The sequence below is a fragment of the Rhipicephalus microplus genome, chromosome 3 (assembly GCF_043290135.1).
Source record: "Rhipicephalus microplus isolate Deutch F79 chromosome 3, USDA_Rmic, whole genome shotgun sequence".
In the NCBI taxonomy this organism is placed as follows: Eukaryota; Metazoa; Arthropoda; class Arachnida; order Ixodida; family Ixodidae; genus Rhipicephalus; species Rhipicephalus microplus.
In genome coordinates this window covers 285,555,574-285,579,992 of record NC_134702.1, presented here as the reverse complement: position 1 = coordinate 285,579,992, position 24,419 = coordinate 285,555,574, and the positions used below count along the sequence as shown (strand labels likewise).

Below are 24,419 nucleotides of genomic sequence, written 5' to 3'. Positions count from 1 at the left end.
ACGCATTCTCTCACATTTGGTTTATTTACAGTCTATGGATATTACAAGCACGCTATGAATACATCTTGAAATGACCACCCGAAAAAATGTACCAACATGCTTTCACATACAACAGGTACTATATTAAAATGTCAAAAGGAAAGTATAAAAGCAAGCACGTCCGTAGCAAGTACAGAAAGAATGCAACTTTACAAACAGTTTTATACACATAGATTGAAAGCAGAAGCCTAAAAACATACTTTCACACACTCTCTGAATTGAGAGTATCACCAACACAAAAAATTACGGCTGCATTTATACACATACACAGTCGTTGCCAATGTCACAATTGCATGACTATAATGAAGTCTAGTATAAAACATACCATATTAATCTTAAAAGCTCTAAACATTCTAAAAATTATTCACAAAGATGTCCAAACACTGTGTTTAGGCCAAAGTTATGAATGGTAAAATAAATTGAGTTTTGCAACAATTGCAATTTTTTTAAAAAGAATGAAAAAAAAATCACCGAGTGGTCCATCTACCGTTTCCCTCGATCCTTTCCTAGCAGTCAAAGGTCCAGTCAATGGCAGAACCACAGCACACTATAGGCGTCTTCTTTTCGGAAGAGGCTTCAGAGACGAGCATCCTTTTGTCGGTGAGCCCCGAATGTGAAGGCCAGAACTCTGTGGCACAGATTCAGCCAGCTTACGGAAGGTGGCTTGCAATAAGCCCCTAGCCTCCACCAGTGTTTGAACGTCATGGCAGCAGTAACGGAGAGAACTGCACTTTTCTAATTGCTCGGTTATACTTTTGTGTAGCTCCGACACTGAGGGAGCTGCTGTCCCAGGAAGCATAGCAACCCCAGGCTGTAAAGGCACTTCACAAAAGCTGGTCTCATTGACAAAGGGAATGTCTGACTCTGATGCTGCTGTACCAAGATGTGTACCAAGACACTTCAGAAGGGCTGGGCTGATTGACAAGGGAAATCTCGGAACTTGTTTCGAGTTCTGGACAGCTTCCAAAAGTAATTTGCGGTCGATTGAGGTAACTCTGCGGAAGAGAGGAAAAGCCCCACCTGTCGCTGTACTTAAAAACAAAACAAAAGTGCTTGCATGGGTACTTGTGCCTCCTGAAATCAGGGCAGGTACACGATGGCTTGGTGAAGTCGACAGTGTACAGATCATCATCACTTCTTTCAGAATGAACCGTAAACACACCTTCAACGGGGAGCTCTTCCATGTCTGTGAGGGTGTATTCCTCTGCGTTAACGAGCCGTCTCAGCATATGCTTAACGAAACCATGAGGCCGGTTGTGCAGGTATGCAGGTTCACTGTACGCTGATGACTGCCTCCTTGCTGCCTCATGGAATTTCGCTTCTTTGTCGGGAAGGTAGCCATGAACGACAGTCATGATCAGGGATGTTAACGACCGTTTCCCGCAGGAACTTTTCACGTACTGTGCCTTCAACACACGGTTTTGGGCCTCAATGCTGTTATTTCTGGTCAACACAACGTCAAACTCCAGCCTGTAAGACATGACCTACAGCTCCTTTAATGACAGCCACACTTCTTCAAAGTAACTGCGGAATCTTTCGTTTTTCCAATACTCAGAGTGAACAAGGACTTCAACTGCCTTGTCAAAGTCATGCTGATTTTAAGCACTGGCTACGTGTTTCATGAGTCTCAGGGCCTCATCTGGATCGGATATGTTGTTTTCCTTTCTGCGCAGCCACCTCTGCCATGCCTGTAGCCTATGGAAGTCACAGATGGAGATTTGACTCTCTGGAAACACTTGCTTGATGGCACTTATTTCTGCCTTGCTATAATCCACCATCCGGTATTGTGGGGACCAGTTGTCACACCACTGCTTGAAAATGTCTAAAGCCTCAGCGATACAGTGGGCCATCTCGAACTGTATGATAAACACACCAGCTGGTGTGTATCCCGACGGTGTTTTCATGACAAGCAAGAAAAGTGGTAGGGCATAGTCACTCGTCTTGTGCGTTGCGTCCAGGCAAACTACTGAGCCTCCGTACTTTTTAAGCATGCTCCTCGTGCATTTTGTTTGGAAGCAAAACAGCAACGTGTCTTCAGACTCGCTGGCAACACCCTCTTCCACGTTGTCCGAGTCGCTGCTACCCACGAAGCTGCGTGCTGCATACGGCCGATAGACAATGGAGGATTCGGGTTGCTCACCCCTGATCTTTTCAATTAGGATTCTAGCATTCTCTTGATCAACTGTGCTGAAGGGGTCTTTCTTAAGCACAGCTTGGATCTGGTTGCTGATTTCACGATGTGTTGGGAAAAAGGCCCTGCAGCTGCTATCAGGCTTCTCCTTGTTCGCAAAAAGTACGTCGTGCACATAATAGTGAAGGCACTTTTTCACATCTGATACAGAAGTAATGCCTTCTCTTGCCAACATCTGAATTCGCTCAGCAACGCTCCTGTCCATGTTTTGGCTGAAAGCTTCCATGTCCTCGAAACCATGGTTTTGATGAGAACTGCAGTCGGCAATCCTAACATATACCCGCGTCTCTTTGGCCACAGTCTTCTGCTCTGCGTCAAGTGCCTCCTGCAGCTACTTGGCCTTGTTGGCTTTCAGACGACCCTCTCTTGTCTGGCCGCATGGCTGGGGCACATCCACCTAGAAAGCAGGCACTGTTAAGTACACAGATCATATTTTATGGTTTCAAACAGTGCGACAAGATGAGGGCGAAGTCAAGATGAGACATAAGACAGCGCTGAACTAATAGCTGGAAGTATATTTCCACTATTGCCAGTATGTATACATGTGGGAAATAGCAAAATAAGAGCGCAAAGCACAAAACACATACAGTCTTGGCTTAGATGCCGAGACTGTATCCGTTGTACTCATTTTATCTTTCACACTCTGTTTATCTTGCTATTTCCCACGTGTGTACATACTGGCGATTGTGGAAATATAGAGCGCTGTCTTCTGTCTCATCTTGACTTTGCCCTCATCTTGTTGCGCTGCTTGAAACCATAATGATCTTCAACAAACCGTGTTGTGTCGGATTGCACAATCATAAATGACATGATAAAGGTCCCCAGAAATTAATCTGGAAATATTTTTTACTTGTCATTGCACATTACATACCTGGAAATCTGGGTACAACTCAATCCCCTTCAAATTCATTGTTGCTGCGCACCCCTTCTTCTTTGTGCCTTGGAGGTCCACCCGCTTCTCGTACACCTCCTTCTGCCAGTCAGTGGTACTTGAACTCTGTAGATGAAGTTAACAATATTTATTTCTCATGTAAACTTGTAGTAATTTAAAGTAAATCTTCTTTACACTGCCTAGACACAATCTTTCAACTAGAATACTGCTGGATATGTGCATGAGATTGAAACTTTTGCAAGTGCATCACCATGTAACATACCTGTTCTTTTTTCTCCCGAGTTTTCTTGTAGTACCCTGTTCCAAATATGCACACTTTGACGGTTTCCTTGACAACTCGGAACGGCACATTGTCCAGAGAGATTCGAGATCCACAGTGGATCATGGAGAAGACGACATTGGCTGAAAATAAACAATAAAGATGATTTAATGAAGGCACCTAGTTTTATATATGGCAGAGGGCGATATCAAATCTTGTTTTAGTTTTTGTGTAATGGCAGCAAAAAAGCTTTAAGATGCGCTGCCTCTGGCAAGAAATTCTGGCTTTCGTCAACCAGAATAATAAATATAATTATCATTATTATTATTAATAATTACCCAGACTTTTTATGTGGTTTTTAAGTTACAACTTACAAGCAGCACCAACACGTTACAGTTTGGTTGGGCCTTGGGATTTTAATATAATTGAGAAAAAATCTCGACCCTGACCCTTCAGCTTCTCATATACAGCGTTCAACATCAGGCCCGCCTTGCTCTAAACGTCTAATTCACATTTCCTGGAGGACCACGGATGGCACGCACGGCCGTGTCACAATTAGCTTGCTAGCGCGGTGCTAATCATGACTAAAACCGAAAAAATACAGTTCTGTTACAACTGAATAATTTGGGGCGCTAAGCAACGGCGACCAAAGAAACACGCAGACACAGACAAGGCGCCAATTACAGCTCCAATAACGTTTATAGAATCTCTGAAGATCGGGTCATGTCCCGGTAATCCGAACAATACTTCACTCACACCGAAATGAATCGGTCCCAGGGGAACTGTGAACCGGTAACGAAAACAATGATACCTAACCCTAACTTCAAAAAGGCGAAAACCAATAACCGCAACTGAGAAGAAGCCTGTCCTGCCGTGTCCCTAGCTGGTTTAAATTACTACTGCGTGTTTCAATGCTAGATCTACGCGCAGATCAATACATTAAGAAGCAATCGAGACATCCTCACATTTAGACGACTTGCTCAGGTCTCTTGATGTCCGCACAGCATACCTCTCGTTGACGGCAGCCAGGGACCTCTCAAAAAGCTTTAGCTCTTCGTCTGACTTCAGGTAGCCATGAGAGTAGCCGTCGTCATGACGTAATCCTTGGAGGTACTTTTCGATCACCTTCTGTCGGTCAGGAGGCTCGCTCATCGTTGCGTTCTGATTTTCCGGCCACTTAACTAGACATTGCACGCTTCTCGCTCACGTGGAGTGCACGCCACCACAGGGACCGCGTCGACGGCGTACCGCGCCGTCAAGCGGAGAGACAGAGACAGAGAGAAAAAAAAAAAAAGAAAATGGTGGCTACGTCATCGCGGCGAGGCCCCGCCCTGCACGGATTTGTTGTGAGAACAGTCGCACCCCACTGGTGGGTACCGGTGAAAATCGAAAACTGAAACTATGGTAGCTAGAAGGGGCAGTGTGATGGGCAGGGGCCAGCAGGTGCACATACGGGCGATGAAACATGGCGACGGGTTTAGATGGAGCTGCGCGCAGCGGGAGCGCGTTCAGCGGAGTTGTTCGAGTGCGGCTGACGGCTACTGCATTTTGCCATTTTTGCTATTTGAGTGAGCGGTATGCATTCGTTGCACGCTTAATTGATCATATATTATGCAAGTGAGCAACTTTTTGAGTGGCCAGTCTCTGCGCGAGATATGCGCTAGGTGGGTGCGATGAAAGGGAGGGTGACACAGGCCAGTGTTTTATCTAAATTTCAAGTTGGGCGTCCGTCCTATAACAAACAAATGTGCTGAGCTTTTTTTTTTTTTTGCTCTTGTTGCCTCGTTCACCCGCCACGATGGTGTAGTGGCTAAGGTACTCGGCTGCTGACCCGCAGGTCTCGGGATGAAATCCCGGCAGCGGCGGCCCCATTTTTGATGGAGGCAAATATGCTTGAAACCCGCGTGCAGAGATTTATGTACTCGTTTAAGAACCCCAGGTAGTCGAAATTCTTGGAGCCCTTTACTACGGTGTCTCTCATGATCATATAATGGTTTCGGGACGTCCAACCCCAGCATCTATTATTAACTTGAATATTTGGAATGTGGCTACAATTCTATAACATTTATATATTGTGCAAGTCACGACGCTACACTTTAGTCATTCTACTACCACTAAGTATATCTAAAAAACGTTTCTGGCAGCGCAAAAGAAAGTTTTGCACGATGCATCCAGCCGGCACAGCAAAAAACTTCTTTTTGCATGATTATGCAGAAGTTAAGCACGGAGAGAAAGAGTTCAATACATTGAAAAAAAAAAAAAACTGCCAGCAGCTATCAGGTTGCGGCGAATGTTTGCACGCCTTACAAATACATTTAATTAAAACGCCACGCTTCCTTCGTTACTGCTGATTTTGCAAGAGCTTTCGTAGATAATTGCAGTGCATGGAACTCATATGTTGAGTTGCAGTGCATATTGAGTTGCAGTGCAGTGATAATTGCAGTGCATGCAACTCATATGTTGTATGAGTGTTGCAGTGCATGGAACACTCATACTTTGTAGCTATGTTCATTTTTATACCGCAGCCAGCACATAAAATCAGAGAATGTGCATTGTTCAGCGCCCACTGTGCCTCATCTGGTGAGGCAACATCGCGTTTTCACTGCAGTTTGCCCCTTAGAAAATTGGAGCATTTCATTGTTCGAACTTCCTCACCGGCCTGCTCGAACTTGACCTATTTCCGCAGCAGTAGGTGATCCAACTCGGCACCTTCGAATTCACAAAGGCCTAAAGCGACGGTGCCTGGTTCAGTGGAAAACCATAGTTCGTTCCACCTTGTGTTACAGAGCCTTATGTTTCGGCACACGTATTCCGCACTGCCTTCACTCTGCGGCTCCACTTTTGTCGTGTCAATGCTAACAGCAGCGGTAAACTCCGATTATCCTCGAAGCTGTTGTTCTAATAGTTGTTCACTTTCTTCAGGCTGCTGCTGCTTAACAGTCGTCCTTTTTTTAGTCGGGGGCTCACCTTGTTCACACAGACTTTTCTCCTTTCTTCAAGTTGGTGTTTTTTTTTCGTGAAGTGTTTCGGCGCATCCGGGAAAATTGTACAACAGGCGTCCTATGTTAGCAGCAGCCAATCGCGTGAAATTTAAACTGCCTCACCATTCATGGCATGACAATAAATTCTCTGAATAAACGTCACCTCGAAGTGACGTTCACAAACAACGCAGTCAACAACGCAGTTAGTTCCTTGTCACCCCATCATTTATTATGGGCCCAAATCCTTTTTCAACGTGGGTTCTTGGTAGCTCGAAACGGCGACACCTTTCCCGGACATGACTTGTACCCACACTTCTGCAGCCGGACACAAAACACGTAATGTACGCCCTTTTGCTAGCATGGTAAGAGCGCGCCGGTACCCGGTATAGTTTGAATTTAAACATTCGACAGAAGTCTGCCTGGTTGGGTATGAAACTGGGAGATGATTTAGACTCCAATCAAAAGTTTTTAAAAAACCCAACGTTTTGAAACCGACTTGGTTCCTTCCTCAGGGGTGACTGCGGGGCTACGTAGCAGCGGCGTCTTTAAAGCACTCGCGGTGCAAATCCCCCCCCCTCTCTCTATCTCGTTTTGCCGTGGAGCGCAATTCATGTGTATACACTGGGGGAAGGGTTTCGAGAGAGCGGTTGATGTTATGGGCTGTCTTCTAGATGTGCCACGACTCGAGTAATAACCTTCTCCTCCAGTTCGGCTCACTTTCAAGGAGGGCCATCGCTTCGAAATTTATCCGGTGATCAAACGTCTCAGCATGTTCGGCTACTGCGCTGCGCTCTTTGTAGAACTTCCGCACAACGATTCCACACAACATTCTTCATGTACAAATAGCTTAAAACTTTCCTAGCCCAATGCTGCTCTGCCATTTTTCTCAAACGCTCCTCAAATTTTATCTTGCTGCTAGCTTCCCTGCGCTCAAACGATGTCCATCCCATGTCACCTTGACCCCCTGATTTGCAGTATTCCCGTGTGCTCCCAGAGCACGTCTACCTATGTCACATTGTTTAATTTCCAATCTTGCTTGAACTTCTGATTCCCTGTACAAGACCGCATTGCCGAACGTCAAACTCGGGACCATGACACTTTTCGAAATCCCTCACAGCGTCATGCCTATTGTAGTTTCACAGTGCCCTATCTTTAATTACATCTGCATTCCTGGTACCCTTGGTCATTACGTATCTTTCGTGCTCCCTTAGATACTCAGCCCCATTATTTATCCATACGCCCAAATATTTGTATTTATCTGCTATTTCTAGCATGACTTCCTGTATCTTATGCTCACTGCCTTTGTTATAATTAAAAATTATGATTGCCGATTTTTCCCTGCTGAACTTCAAATTTAACCTATCTTCCTCATTACCACAGATGTCTATCAATCCCTGCAGATGTTCCTTGTTGTCGGCTACTAATACTTCAGTTCAAAAATATTCAGGGTCGATTGCCTAAAGTGAGGACGAATCATCTGCATACATTAATGCTGGTAATGACTGTTCAATATGTTTTCCTTGCTTGGCAAAAGAGAGGCTGAAGCCGAGTTGACTCCCCTCTCATTTTGCTTCTGGTCCCTGGAAATATAGCATATATAACAAAGGTGACAAGGGACATCTCTGTCGAAGCCCGCATTGTATCTCTATAGATTCGGATACCTGTTTTTTTTTTTCATTTGATAACTACCTTGTTACTTTTACAGATATCCTTTAGAGTATTAGTTATTCCATGCTGCACATCTAGTGTGTCCAGTATTCCCCACAAGTCTTCTTGAAACACACTATCGTAAGCTCCTTTGATATCTAGAAATGTCAGCCACAGCAGCCTGTGTTCTTTTTCTACTATTTCAATACACTGCATCAATGAAAACAGATTGTCCTTCAACCTCCTTCGTTTACGGAACCCATTTCGTAGTTTTCCCAGCGCCCCCTTATTCTCCAACCATGCATGTCTGTAGTCTTTCCTTTACTATCTGCATCACCAGCCTGTAAACATTTGATGCCACTATTATAGGACGATAGTTGTTTATATCGGCTTTGTCCCCCTTTCCTTTATAGATCATGCTCATCCTGCTTAGTTTTTACCCATTGGGAGCTTCACCATCCATTATTGCTTTGCTCGCTGCCTCTCCTAATGCTTGCTTCAAGTTTGGTCCTAGTTTTTTATTAGCATGCTTTGGATGCCGCCATGCCCTGTTGATATGTTATTAGGAACCCTTTTCTCTGCCCTTTCCCACTCTCGTCTCAGTGGAGCCACTGAGCTAATTTGTCCATCCTCATCTGGTATGGTGTATGCAGTGTTTTCTTGGTGTTTAAGTTTTTCTGTCATCAATGTTTTTATACATTCCATTGCCTCATCTCGTTCTAGTCTGACCCCTTAGACTGTAGGCATAAACCTCTGTTTCATGCTTGTCTTACTACTCAGAGAATTTAGACTGTTCCAAATCTTTGCAGCTGCCCTTCTATCCTAGTGAACATACCGTCGGCAGCGCCACTGAGCGCCTATTTGAGCGCATGAGAACAAAAAGGCAAAAATTGGTCTCTGGCGCAATACAAAGCTGCCTCAAGTGCATAAAATGGGAGTTCAAATTTAACGTGCTTGTTTTTAAGCAAAATAATTCTACCTGTGACGATTTCTTGTCCTACCAATGGGTTGTCAAGATTTACCACATTCACTGTTGGGGGACACTAGTGGTCCCTTTTCATAGACTTCCAACACCAAGTTAAAATTCTTATTCCTTTTTTCTGGCACGAAAGAATGGTTGTTGCCGCCAATTTGGTGAATGATTTTTCAATGGCGCCACAATCAGAAAAATGTTTCCGAGTGGTAGACAGTCCCTTTAAACAAGACATCGTAGTGTGTGCAGATGACACCAACATATTTTTACAGCAAAATACATGACTTAGTTATAGACAATGACAAACTCCTATCTAAAAGAATTGACTATATGGCTACATCTTCATGAGCTACAGTTAAATGCTAATAAGACACAGTACATAGTATTTGCACCCAAACAAGCACAGTGTTTGTGACATAGTAAATAAATATGGACCCACACGAATCATAAGAACTAAAGAACAGAAATCTTCAGGTGTATGGTTCGATGAAAACATGACATGAAATACGCAGACTTTACACTTGGCTGTAGACATGGCCAAAACCATAGGTTGCATTCGGAGAATCACTTCTTTAATACCACTGCGATTGAAAACACAACTTTGCTACTCATTAGTGTATTCAGATCTGTCATACTGTACTCTAGTCTGAAGAACAACTACGGACACCACTTACAATAGGTTGTTAGTTTTACAAAAGAGGGTACTGCGTATATTTGAAAATTACATGGAAGACGTACGCGACTTACACACACGAGAATCATTCATAAAACACCGCACAATACAGCCCAATCAGATCTACCTATTTAACTTAATGCGCAATAAAATGCTTTTAAAGCATTTTATTGTGCATTAAGTTTATTGTGCAAACAGACAGATACAAGTTCAGAAATATTCAGGGTCGATTGCCTAAAGTGAGGACGAATTATGGAAAGCACACATTACCAAATCACACATTTCCTGAACAAATACAAAGGCATTATTTCTTCGAGTGATTCTGCAAAAATAATAAATTTATATTGAAGACACTTCTCATTACCACTGAAGTCGGTGAATAACTGTTTATATGCTATTTAAATTTTGTATGCATGCTATTCGTTTGCAGTAAATTAATTCGTGTTTTATACGTTTTTGTAACACTTACCGCCATATTATTGCTTTGTAACGTTGTATTACTGTAGCACTGTAACGGTGCACAATTGTGCACCGTTAGGTCGGCGTTGTGTCTGAAGGGAAGTAGTGTCATCTGGAATGTGTTGTCATGTATCCAGTGGTTGAAACTGGTTGTGTCGCTGTAGCGAAGGCCGGTTTGACGAAGTTGACGGGAGCGTTCCGGATAGCCTTCGGCATGTCCATATAAGGTGGTATGCATCTGCTTGCTTCGCTGGAGTGGTACAATATAGAAACACATCACCAAACTGGTAAATTTGACTAGTTTTATGTTGATATAACAGCCGGTGTAAGAGCCACCCCTGCCCCAAGTTAAGCACAACTTCCTTTGCCCTAGCAAGGTGAAAGGGGAAAGAGCAGACATGGTGCAATAGGAGCACATGTATCCTGCCAGAGAACATTTTTACAGGTACACTTGCTCTTATTCCACCATATGCCTGCCCTCTCTCCCCTCACGTTACTAGGGCGGAGAAATTGAGAATGTCTAGCCGTTTGAAAGACTCGGCATGGTGACAATAAGCCTATTCGAATGAATTCGATTACGCTGGTTTAAGGTAATCCGAATATTCAATTATCCAATTTCAAGTCGGTTGATATTTCTTAGACACATGACAGAGTATGGCCACAATAAGACAATGCGAACTAAGTCAGACCCGGGTCCTAATGAATCATCGGTTGCTCTTGCGGAAGTTCTTAAAACTGTCAAAGATTTAAATGAGCAATCAATCAGAATGGAAACAGTACAAAAATCAGTTGCTGAAACGGTGTGTGAGCTAAAAGACCAGCAGAAAAACACTTTTCAAGCCATATCTGATATAAAGGCACGGTTAGAAGCTGTTGAAGGCCAGACTACATTACTTCAGCAATGTCGGGCCGATTTCAGTGAGCTACATGATAAATTTAATCGACTTGAGTCGGAAGCCTGCGCGCTGCGCCATCGGCTTGACGACGCAGAGGACCGTTCTCGACGAGATAATTTAGTTTTTTTATGGCATAACATATGTTGAAAACGAGGTGTATACTAAATCTGAAGCTAAATTTTTGAGCGTCATTAATGATAAACTGAATCTGAGCCTTAACAGCGATAGCATTAAACGCGCTCACAGGCTCGGTCGGTTTATGGAAACCAAAACACGGCCGATCATTATCAAATTTGCTGCATACAAGCAAAAAGAAGCGGTTCTTGCTAAGTGTTCCTTGCTTAAAAATAGTGGCTTTGCTCTCAGTGAGGATTTCTGCCCCGCCACGCGCGAAATTCAAAAAAAGTTAAGAGAGCATGCCAAAAGCCTGCGTAAGCCATATAAACTTGGGTACAAAAAACTGCATGTTGGCAGTAAATCCTTTGGCTACAATGACATAGATGACACCATTGTTGAGATCGGTATCTCGAAAGTTGCATCGAATTCGCATGGTGCATTCTCTCGAGCACTCCGCTCTGGCCGCCTTCTTCAGCATAAAGATCGCTAGGGACACGGGAGGGGAAACAGTGCTACCCACTCGAGATTAGATTTTTCTATTTTATATACTAACATTCGTAGCATCTACCGCAAAAAGGATGAGTTATGTACAGTAATTAACAATATGAAAGCCGATCTCATCGCACTAACTGAAACATGGCTTAGCAGCAAGATATCTAACACTGAATCGTTTCATTGTGAAAAAAGGTATGTAGTCTACCGCAGTGACCGCTGTGACAGAGTGGGGGGTGGAGTTTTGCTGTCCGTGGACGAGCGTTTTGATTGTACTGCATACCAATTATATCAAACATTGAATCTGTGTGGTGCTGCTTAAATGTAAATTTCAAGAAAGTTATTGTTGGGGTCTGCTATCGCTCCCCATCAAGCGATGCGTAATTTTGTGATAGCTTGCACGACTGCCTAAATCAAGTCACGGTTCTTGCACAACTCATACTAATGGGGTACTTCAACTACCCGAATATTGATTAATTGCACGCATGCCCACTTACCAACCCACTGACAACTGAGGCCAACCAGTTTATCACCACCTGCATGGATTTTGGTTTAACACAAACCGTCACCTCACCCACACGTGTCACTCAAACTTCTTCTCTTATAGACCTAGTACTAACGTCATCAAAGACTGTCACGTCACCCGTATTGTACATGCCTGGCCTGAGCGACCATAATATTTTGCATTTCACATTCGATTTGTCGCATGCACCATCAGTAAAACAGTCCAAGAATATCAGAGACTACAACAAGGGTAACTATCTAGCTATTAATAATGCACTGTGCTCCTTTTTAGACATTTTCTTACCAGGTTATCTTGGGCACTCAGTAGAGACTAATTGGTGTTTGTTTCATAATAAAGTGTCAGAACTAATTCATCTCCATATCCCTCTTCGCCGGGTGTACTCCAATAACCAAGCTCCATGGTATAACAGATGCTTAAACCGACTTTCTAACAGAAAAAAAAGACTTTTTAGAATTGCTAAGTATTCACTTAAACCAGCCAACTGGACAAAGTACAAGACAGCCTCTTTAGCATATTCGTGAGCGCTAAAGGATACTAAATCTTCGTTCTTCAATGTAACCCTGCCGAATATCTTGAAGACTAACCCTAAACATTTCTGGAGTATAATGAAACCACTTAGCACCAGTAAAGTATCATTGGTTACACCCACCGGCGATCCTGTTCCCGACTATCTTTGTTCTACTGTGCTAAATGATACATTCATTAAGTCGTTTTCTTCATCTAATTATACCCAACGTCCTGAGCTTCAGTCGTACAATCATTTTGCGATAGATCCCATCACGTTTGACTCGCATGGCATCGTCACGATTATCGACAACCTGAAACTAACGTCTTCTCACGGTATTGATGGAATTATAGTAAATTTTTAAAGAATACCAAAGAATACAGTTCCATCATCCTTAAATGCATATTTTCACAATTGTATCATGATGGTGTACTACCTAAAGACTGCAGAACTGCTGCGATTATTCCAGTACATAAAGGCGGTGATAAACAGTCCATCTAACTATCGTCCTATATCTCTCACATGTGTATCATGCAAAATAATGGGACATATAATATTTTCTCATCTTGTTAATTTTTTAGAGGATAATAGCTTCTTCTCTTCAAATCAGCATGGCTTTCGAAAGATTTTTTCTTGTGATACACAACTAATTTCTTTTACTAATGATTTGCATTTATCTTTGGACTCTGCTTCTTTAACTGACTGTATATTTCTTGACTTTGCTAAAGCATTTGATAAAGTTAACCATTCCCTGCTCTTATATAAACTAGGTATTCTAAAAATTGACCCTGCAGTTTTTAACTGGATTCGTGCATTCTTTTTTTCTCGTGTTCAATTTGTCAGCACTAACGATGTTAATTCTTCCACTGCACCGGTTGATTCTGGGGTTCCTCAAGGATCAGTACTTGGCCCCCTGTTATTCCTAATCTATATAAATGACTTACCTTCTACTATTACTTCCAAAATTTGTTTGTTCACTGATGACTGTGTGATTTACCGTAAAATATCTAATGAAAATTATATTCATTTTTTGCAGACTGATCTCAATAACATTCTTCATTGGTGTCATATTTGGAAAATGGAACTAAACATCCAAAAATGCAAGTCTATGAGTATTTCTCGGTCGAGTACAACTTGTCCAACTTACTTTCTTCACAGTCACCCCCTTGAAACTGTAACATTTTACCGGTACCTCGGCGTCCACATAACTAACACTTTGTCCTGGAAATTACATACAGAACATATAGCGTCCAAAGCTAATAAAACACTGGGTTACCTTCGAAGAAACTTCTTTCTTGCTCCATCGTCACTAAATTTATTACTATATACCACATACGTCCGTCCTCAACTGGAATACGCTTCATCTGTTTGGGACTCCGGTCAGGTAACATTATCACACATGTTGGAATCCATTCAAAATCGTGCAGCTCGTTTCATTTTGGCTAACTACCATTGTTCAGCTAGTGTCACTCAAATGAAGGCATCTCTAAACCTCATCCCACTAGTTACCCGCCGAAAGCGCACTCGGATTTGCCTGTTTCATTAAATATTCTATCATAATCCGAAACTCCGTTCCCGTTTTATCCAAGCTGCTCCCTTCATTTCTTTTCGCCGTAATCGCGAACAAAAAGTCACCGTCCCCCATTGCAACACAGTAACATATGCCCAATCATATCTCTCAAGTACTTCAAGTATCTCCCAAGAACTTCAAGGGAATTCCATTCATTACAGTGCAATGAATGGAATTCCCTGCCTGCATCAATAACAAGCATTCATGAACCCATTCAGTTTAAGAATATCCTTAAAACAATGATTACCTAATTACCCCCTGTATGTTTTTTGAACAGTTTACTTGTATTGCTTTGTGCCTTCACCTTGTAATAAAAATAAAATTAGTGTTATCATTTCCTTTATTATGATGTGAGTTGTTAGGAGTAATAATCCTTGTACCCCAACTAGTGACAACATTTTTATGCCATTTGCTTTGTATTCCTTGCTTTTTTTCATTGTTGTGCATGTCCTTCCCCTCTGAAATGTACTGTGTACCCTGAGGGTAAAATAAATAAATAAATAAATAAATATATAAATAAATTTAGAGTCAGTTGAGGTGTTCTAGCCTGTTGGGTGCCGGAGCACCGTCACGTTAAAGCATCCGAATTAAGATAGAATAGGCTAATCTTAACTAAGCTAAACGAACAAGTTCTTATATTTAAGTTAAAAATGCTTAGCCATTTTGATGACTGAGCATCGCCAAAATAAGAAGATAGATATTTGGCCAGTTAAGCTAGTTCGGTCTAATGCAATGCTGAACTAGCTATTTTGAGTGAATTTATTCAGCTGGAGAATAAGGTATGGCCAAAAACAGTGTGAATTTACCTGAATTATGCTAATCAGCATTGATCTAATCACAACCGAGTTTGAATTGTTTTTTTTTGTGTTGGATGCCTCAGGATGGCTACGATAAGACATCCTTAGTTAAAGTGGATTAATCTCATTTGAATGAACCTAATGTAAAAGAAATTTATTTAGATTAAGGTGAAATTGCCTAGCCAGTTGTATGACTGAGTAAGAACACAATAAGGCAACGTGAATTAAGCCGGATTAAAGTAACCTACATTAAGCAAATCACAAGCAAGTGAATTTGGAATGAGTTCAGATTGCTTAGCCTGAATCATGGTCACTTTAAAGCAATCCTGACTAATCAGTTGAAGCTAATTCGAATTAAGCTAAGCTAACTCTACTTAGCCATTTATTTTACCATACTCTCTTACCGTGCCATTTCAATACTGGTAGTCAACAAAACAAAAAAATCTACCATTGAAGCCCGATGGCTTCGTCATGAGTGTCATGACCCAAATGACATGCATGTCATGATTTTCATGCTAGTACCAGTCAGTTATGGTAGTTATTCCTCCTTTTCATGTCGTGTGACTTTAAGTAGACACCAAATAATAAAATGGCTGTCAGAGCTCAATGACCGGGTGATTGATATGTGGCGTTTGACATCCCAAAACCACCATACAATTATTCTGTAGTGGAGGGCTCCGGAAATTCCGACTACATAAGGTTACTTAACGTACACCCTAATCAGAGCACAGTGGTCTACATAATTTTCGCCTCCATCAAAAATGCAGCCGCCACAGCCGGGATTTGATCCCCACGACCTGCGCGTCAGCAGCCGAGTACCTTAGCCACTAGACCACCGAGGTGGGGCCCATGACTGGTTGAAGGTATGTTGGGATTTTCATGTAATGGGCAGTGTTTTGTGTGTCTCACATGCTGTTTTCGTGCCATGTTAATTTTGGTACTCATCAACTCAATCGGTCGCGAGAGCACGAAGACTTACGCAGCCAGTAAGACAGCCAGATCGATAGGTACGCTCTAAATGCTTTTATTTCACCGCCAGATGCTTCGTGCATAATAATTAGTGCTTAGTCTATTCGTTACCAACATTATATGTGCAAGCTCTACCACCAGAAGGGATAAACTGGGCCAATATACCGCACCTCTCTCTGAAAACGATTCCTCTCTGCATGCCAGGCAATGCCAGCAAAGGCGAAAATTCGAAGCAATATGACGTCTACAAAAGCATTGTCTCCACCCTGTTCTGAAGGAGCACATCATCAAGGCACTCGTTTGCATTCGCTTCATTCATTGTGGAGACAAGTGCGTCGTTTGCTACAGCGGTCACCATTACTTGGCTCACTCCTCAGTGCGAGCACTGCAAGCGCGCAGCTTCGCAGTCTTTTGCTCTCGAGTAAAGGCACTTTGTGCAGGGATTGTTTTCACAAATGTAAAATTGTTCACAAATATTGCTATAGTTATAAATTGTGGGCATGCATTGCAACAAGTAATCAAAATTTTTGCGCCAAAAAGTGTTGCAAAACATATTTACCCTCACTGGCAGTGCAGCCGCTGGGCTGCTGGCTGCAGTTGAGTGGTGCACAGCTGCAAACATCACTATTTACTTTTATACTTTGAAGATGGATATGTTCGTATCTTTTTTTTTTTTTTAGACACAACTTAACTTTATTCAGACAAATTAGAAATGCGAAACACTCTGTATCAGAAAACAAAAATAAAAATATATGATTCCCGGCACTGTCGAAACAAAAAGCTGTGCAGTGATGTACTTACCTTTATTGCACAAAATATATGCTTTAATGTACGTCTGACATCATTACAGCTCGAATTCTTGAAGTTCAACGCACAGTATTCAGACGTGCAGTATAAATGCCCCGTCTTTCCTTACAAAAAAACTTGCATCCTATCTGCATAAATTCTACAGACCATTAGTCACCCGCGATACAGAACTTTCTATCACCCTCTGTCCCCTCCGAGTGGGCAATCCGTACACCCGTTCTGCAGAAAGTCTGCAGAGCATTTGTAACCACGCAGGATGCAGAATGCCTGCAGAATATCTGCGGAACATCTGCAGAAAGTCTACAGAAATTCTGCAGCGTTTCTGCAAAATATCTGTAATGTTCTGTCGCGGTGGACGAAAAGTAATTAACAGCTACCATTTGCATTAGCACAAACATTCAAGAAACATGCTGCACCGCAGGGTATTACGGCCCATACACCCACCAAACACGTGCCCAACACACAAGCGCAACAGCACCAAAATAAATACCAAACGCATAACGGCTCGCACTTCACAAATTACCACCGGCCACCCGGTATATATAGCCATGGTATTTTCCCCGGCCATTGAGTGCCGGTAGAAAAACTATTATGCATCAAAATTTCACATTTATATGTACACAGAATATACACAGAATTATGGTGGCTATGAGGTAATAATAAAATACACAAGTCTTTTAGTCAGCACTGGTCAAATGTGCAACGTTCTTTTAATTACTGACATTTACTTAGCAGCTGACAGGCTGTTGCAAGGGGATGCAGAAAAGCTGCAGCCTTTCTGTAGACAATCTGCAGACTAGGGTGATTGATGGGTGACTGAAAAGTGAAATCCCTTTAGTTATTGTTATAGAATGAATCATGACCATGAAGTATATACGTATAAATATATACATCTACACATGCACTCACAGGGCCCGCATTCAAAGACAAGTCTGCTTGCCGTCTGCTCGGCGTCTGCAGAAATTCTGCCGACTAGGTCTGTACGGGGGTGACTGGTGGGTGACTGACGGGTGACTGAAAGGTGAAGCCCATTTAGTTAATGTTATCAATTTTGTCACGACCCAGAGTGTATAGGTATATACGTATATACAATATGCATCTACACAAGCACGCACATGACCCACATAGACAGCCAAGTCTGCTTGCTGTCTGTTCGGAGCCTGCAGAAAATCTGTTGGTCAAGTCTGTGACTGGTGGGTGACTGGTAGGTGAAGTCCATTTAGTTAACGTTATCAGCTGTTTCATGACCCAGAGTGCATCGATATATACGTATATATTATATGCATCTGCACCCGTGCTCAAAGGGCCCAGACTAAGAGACAAGTCTGCTCGCCCTCTACTCGGCCTCTAGAAAATCTGCAGATGAGGTCTGTACCGAGGTCACTGGTGGATGACGGATGAGTGACTGATAGGTGAAACCCATTAAATCATTATCATATAATGTGCCACCTACCAAAACTTATAGATACATACATATATGTTACATATGTCTACGCGCACGCACTCTGGATGTACAGTATGGTCCACTGTTAGAGGGAACACACGAGCGCGTGGCCGGCGGTCCACAGGGCACCAACTGCTGGCGAGATTTGGAAATGCTCAGCGTGCGCACTGAATCGCAAGGGTGGTATTTGCCCGTTCGTCTGCTACTTGCCCGCCCTACGCTCGGTGCGCGCTAGCGACAAGCTTGCTGTGCTCGCGTCATCGACCATCGATTTCCATGTCGGTTATCAAAAGCAGCTGGCTGATTTTAACAGCGTTTGGAAAGCTTACAATTACATTTCTGGTGAGCACAAACACCAGGCTATGCGAGAGGTGAGCTTCGTTATCCCTTTCACAGAATTCCAAAGCTGGGGGCACTGCTGATCGCATTTTCAGCAGAGGTAATTCTTAGAAGCGGCATGACTAGAGTACATGAGAACGAAAGGCTTCGAATAGTCGAGCTGTACACCAAAGAATAGAGCCAGCGTGCTGTCACTGCTATCGCTAAAAGGCCACTTTCTCGTTACCCGCACCATCATCAGCATTACGAATGTAATTTTTCGGAGTGCCTAGTTCTGTCACGTGTAGTCCTATTTTACTTAAACAGATCAGCATTTTATTTCGCGTTTCACAGGGCACAGATGTGTTTCATTACCTTTGCACTACAGGTAATGAAGCTACAGATCTACAGGTAATGAAGCTACGAGGCTACAGATCTGCCCTCACTCGACCTGTCTGTCACAAAGGTTTTAGGAATAAATTTGTCTTTGTTTACTCCGTAGTGTTCTACGTACACCGTTTTTCAGCGCGCGTATTGGTGAAACGCAACGATTTTCGGAAAAGTGAACGCTATCGCATATTCTAAATAAGGAGCTTCCAGCGTTTTCGCTTCAACGAAGAAAACGAAATGTAACTCGAGTTAAAACTAACATTTGCTGGGTATCGCAATCCACAATAAGTATATAATTTTGTGTCCCGCCATAGTGGGATACATTGAAGTATTTTCAAACACGTGTTTCCTTACACTTTTTCTTAATACTATGGGCACACGTTTTTTTTTTTTTGCAGTTCGCCTGTATTCTGAAATCAAACGCTGTGGCCATGAATGGAATCGCAACAAAGCTGCCGAGAAAGCACAACAAACGAACGGCACTTTTTTCTGCACGCGGATTATCCTGGGTGGAGCAGGGAGAGTGGCAGGGACATGAATCGCATCGCGGAAAAGCGAACGCGGTATCCAGCGCACTTGCAGATGAAACGCAGCAAGCCACACCCTTTCGTGTCTAGGTGCATGCGCTGTGTTTACAAATCTCACCGCCAGTATGCGCCACGTGGGCCACCAGCCATGTTCCACGCACTAGGCACTACATGTTCCACGCACTAGGCGTAGAACATGTAGTCACTAATCTTTTAAAGGGTATCTATAAAAGTAACAAGGTAGTTATAAAGTGGGAAAAACAGGTATCCGAACCTGCAGAGGTAAAACGGGGGCTTAGGCAGGGGTGTCCCCTGTCACCCTTATTATTCATTATGTACCTACAAGGATTAGAGGCCAAATTAGAGGGAAGTGGACTGGGCTTCAACCTCTCTTTAGTCAAACAAGGAAAACTCATTGATCAGGCACTATCAGCATTAATGTACGCAGATATTATAGTGCTAATGGCCAACAACAAGAAATATTTGCAGAGATTGAGGGACATCTGCGGTAATGAGGGAGATAGGTTAAATTTCAGATTCAGTAAGAAAAAATTAGCAGTCATGATTTTCAATGATAACGAAGGTAGTGAGCTTAGAATACAGAAGGTCACACTAGAGATAACAGATAAATACAAATATCTGGGCGTATGGATAAGCAATGGGACTGAGTAGCTGAGGGAACACTAAATATACGTGACGACTAAAGGTAACAGGAATGCAGCAGTGATGAAAAATAGGGCACTGTGGAATTACAATAGGTATGATGTTGTGAGAGGAATATAAAAAGGGGCCATGATTCCTGGGCTGACGTTCGGCAATGCGGTCTTGTGCAAGAGATCAGAAGTTCAAGCAAGATTAGAAATTAAGCAGCATGGAATAGGTAGGCTTGCTTTAGGAGCTCACGGGAATACACCAAATCAGGGAGTACAAGGTGATATGGAATGGACATCATTTGAGGGCAGGGAAGCTAGCAGCAAGATAAAATTTGAGAAGCGATTGAGAGAAATTGGGGAGGAGCGTTGGGCTAGGAAGGTTTTCAGCTACTTGTACATGAAGAATGTCAATACAAAAAGGAGGAAGCAAACCACGAAATTGACTGGTAAATACTTAGAAAACAGCAGGTGGCCAAACCAAAAAGGACTATCGGTTAAGAAGAAAGTGAAGGAAACGGAGACTGACATGTGGAGAATGGGCATAATTAAGAAGTCCGCACTAGAGACCTATCGAACCTTTAAGCAGGAAATTGCCAAGGAAGGGATCTATGATAATACTCGGGGTAGTTCTCTACTGTTTGAGGCCAGGACGGGAGTACTGCGAACCAAGACATATCGGGCCAAATACGAAGGGGTAGCCACAGTATGCAGTGCGTGTGGAGAGGAAGAAGAAACTGCCGAACACTTGATAATGTTCTGTAAAGGCCTTCACCCTATAGTTCAGGATGATGGCGCTAAGTTTTTCAAAGCACTGGGGTTTAGGGACCGGGAGGGCAAAATGGACTTTAAGCGGGTAGACTTAACTAGAAGAAGGTTATCTGATTGGTGGCTAAAGTCAAGGCACGAGTGAAAATTAAACCCTTCACTGCAAAGTATGAATCCTCAAACTCACTTTTTAAAGAAAAAAAAATAAATCTAGTTTTTGGTTCATTAAGTATTACGGCTTGGTGGCGCTAGCCACCGCCCGATCTAAAGGGTACAGCCATATTCATCCATCCATACATCCACACGTTGCCGTGTTCCCTCCAAGAGTGGACCATACTGCACATTATCAGAAAAGTTTGCTTGCCATATGCTCGGCACAGAGTATGTGGAGAAGGGCACGATTCTGGAGAGTGTCAAGGTGACAAAGAAAAGTGTTGCTAATGTTAGGGAAGGGAGCTCATGCTGCAGACTTTTCAAACTGTCCTGCAAAGGCTCATGAACTGCAAATTCTTCAAATAGCAGAACATGGCCGATGCTCTCGTAAAGAAGCAGTTGCTGAAATTCAAGCACGTAACTTAGATTATGATTGCATTACAGCTTGTCATATACCAGCAATGGAAGGGTCGCTGTCTGCTTCTATTGCGGAAGCAATTGATAAAGCAATGGAAAAGGCGATGGAACGCCTAGCTGGAAGCCTTTAATAGACAATGACCTATATACTCACAAACCAGATGGCCCACTTATTCGGCACAGTTGAAAATCTCAGCCCACCTACTCACAACAGCGAAAGTAAAGGACCTTTAAAGGAGGTAGTCTCAGATACCTCGTCACAGGGTGCTCAAGTCGAGAGTGCATATGCTGAAGTCACTCTGGGTAAAACGAAGTTACCGGCGAAGACATGTCGGAATAAGATGAAATGGAATTGGACGCCCGACAACAAAAGCGCTCAAGATCCCCTTTGAGCAAAAAAGGTACTCAACCTGGCCACTCAAAGTCCAAGAAATACCAAAAGAACAGCCCATCTAAAGCCGGCTTTCTAAAAGAAAGTATCTTAAATAAGGCAGTCACCTAAGCTATTTTAGCCAAACCATAGGGTCACTTAAAATTCTTCATTGGAATTGCCGATCAATTCATTCAGCAGTAACCGATTTATCATTCTTAGCATCGAAATTCAATCCAGAGATATTTGCTTTACAAGAAACCTGGCTTTCAACACATAAGAGCTTTCAATAACATAGATATAAATCTTTCCATCTGGACCGGCCATCGAAAGATGGGGGTCTGGCATTTTTTATTAATAATAAAATGAGTATAAAGGCTAAAATTGCGTATAAGCATATGTCACTGGAAAGCGAAATTTTCGCCTTATAAATCACTTTGACAGGTTGCCTGCATTTCTTATTAATCAACGCATACTTCCCTACAGGGGTTCTAGACACACGATGTTTGGACGTTTCACTGACATCTCGTTGTGTCGATAAAGTTGTGGTGGAATATTTCAATTCCCATCATACCTGCTGGGGTTTTAGAAACGATCGTTGTGGTAAAGGATTGTGGAGTGGACAGCAGATAACGATTTATCATGCATCGATTCCCGAACACCTATTTTTATTAGTGGCATGTCTCACTCAGCATTGGATTTAAGTTTTCTTAGTTCTTCCTTTACTAGTTCGTCATGGAATGTCTTGGAGTGGGCCACCAACAGCGATCACTAGCCAGTAATACTTGATATTTGTCCTGCAACACCATCATGCAGTCAGAACCGAGTATGTATAAGTTATAATAAATTTAAACAACATCTAGAATCTGCCTTGACCATTCATTCTGAAGAGACACAAGACACAACAGCTGCTGCTATGTGCGTTGCTCAAAAAGAACCTATAAAAAGGTTGAATTCGTAGTTAAGTCTGCAAACAGCACAAATCACAGTCCGTGGTGGATTCCTGAGTGTGTACGGGATTACCGACAACGACAGGCTGCGTGAAAAAAAAAACTTTGTATAATCAGTGTTCACGTAATTGGTCCGATTACAAGTTTTATGCTGCAAATTTTAAGCGCACAGTTTGTTTAGCTAAAGACGAATATGACAGAACACATTATGAGTATATTTCTAACCCTAGGAACAAAAGTGCCCTGTTTAGGTTCCTCAGATTGCGTAAAATTCTGCCATCTCCAATTAATGTTGACTGTGAAATCATGTCGCCCGATGAGATGAAAAAAATCTTCGGAATTCATTAAAAGTCCTAGAGTATCGATTCACATCAAACAAGTTGTATGATCAAAGACCTCCCATAGAAATAACAGATTTTATTAGAGTTACATTGGAAGAGTTAGTTCAGGCTGTTCGGAATGTACCCTCATCAGCTCCCGGTCTATACGGAATTACAGCTGCCGTGATAAAACTATTATTTACATTATCGCCAGGTGACCTCCTGAACACTGTAAATTATTCGTTAAGACATGCCTGGATACCATAAGATTAGAAATTAGCAAAAATATTTCCGATACATAAAAAACAAGGTTCAAGCTACAACATAGACAACATACGACCAATTTCCCCTACTTCTAATATGGTGAAGCTTCTTTAGAGGGTGCTTCATAAGAGAATGACAAGCTGGATGACAGAAAATAAATTATTAAATCCAAATCAAATTGGCTTCAGAGAACACTGTTTGATATGGTGTGCTCACGCTGATTGAGAAAACCACATCCAACTTTCTCGCAAAAGAAGGCAACATGCTGCTCTAGTAACTGTGCACATAGCCAAAGCATATGACACTGTGGAATTTTCAGTGATATCGAAGATACTTCTAAGCCTGAATTTCCCAAAGCACAACATTGCGTGGCTGGAAAAACTTTTGAGGACAAGAGAATTTTATTGTTTTAAGTATGTCTGCGCTTCGTCTAAACTTAAACAAACTCGCGAAATTCCACAAGGGGCTGTCTTGTCTCCAGTATTATTCAACATCTTAATAAGTTCAATCCCTTATAGCCAGGATGTGCATGTATACATGTATGCTGATGACACTGCCTTCTTTGTAGCAGAGATTGACATTGATTCCTTTTATCAAAAACTGCAGAGGTATATGAATTTGCTAGAGGGGTGGCTGGAGACAATATGCATGTCACTAAATTTAAACAAAAGTGCAATGTTGATATTTCCGTTAACAAATCCTATCTCAATGTTATTTGTTTTAAAGAAGAGCCTATTCCGCAAGTTGAGCCTCTTAAATATTTGGGAATGATTCATAATCATAAATTGAACTGGACTCCTCACATAGAGGGTATGGCATGTAAGACACAACGTGCCTAAGCCATGATTCGCAGATTAATCAGCAGATGCTATGGTTTACGCAGGGATACTCTGGTTATGATTTACAAAATGTGTATGCGCCCTATACTAGAATTTGGATGTGTATCATTCTCAGGTAGCCCTGCTTATAAACTTAAGTCTTTGATTGTTTTGGAGCGTGAGGCCCTGCGAATATACCTAGGGCTCCCTAAGTTTGTTGTGAACAATATTTTGTAT

General features: G+C 42.3%; 2 protein-coding genes across 6 annotated transcripts in view; both read right to left on the bottom strand.

Moving 5' to 3' along the window:
* The window catches only part of Ssu72 (Ssu72 CTD phosphatase), a 137,972-nt gene that overhangs the window by 10,792 nt on the left and 102,761 nt on the right, over window positions 1-24,419 (bottom strand). For 3 of the 5 annotated variants that reach the window (XM_075891082.1, XM_075891080.1, XM_075891081.1), the window contains one exon: window positions 10,125-10,364. The exons of 1 other annotated variant lie outside the window; for it this stretch is intronic. In XM_075891082.1, the coding sequence (XP_075747197.1) occupies window positions 10,125-10,364 (240 nt within the window). Of the gene's footprint in view, window positions 1-10,124; window positions 10,365-24,419 lie in introns of those variants that run through there. One more of the 5 variants, XR_012894579.1, reaches the window with a different exon arrangement.
* Window positions 4-4,638, bottom strand: LOC119167616 (uncharacterized). Its single transcript, XM_037419123.2, has 4 exons — window positions 4,347-4,638; window positions 3,385-3,524; window positions 3,102-3,227; window positions 4-2,627 (listed from the first exon to the last, which is right to left on the bottom strand). The coding sequence occupies exons 1-4, from the start codon at window positions 4,531-4,533 to the stop codon at window positions 2,562-2,564; spliced, it is 519 nt and encodes a 172-aa protein (XP_037275020.2). The 5' UTR covers window positions 4,534-4,638; the 3' UTR covers window positions 4-2,561.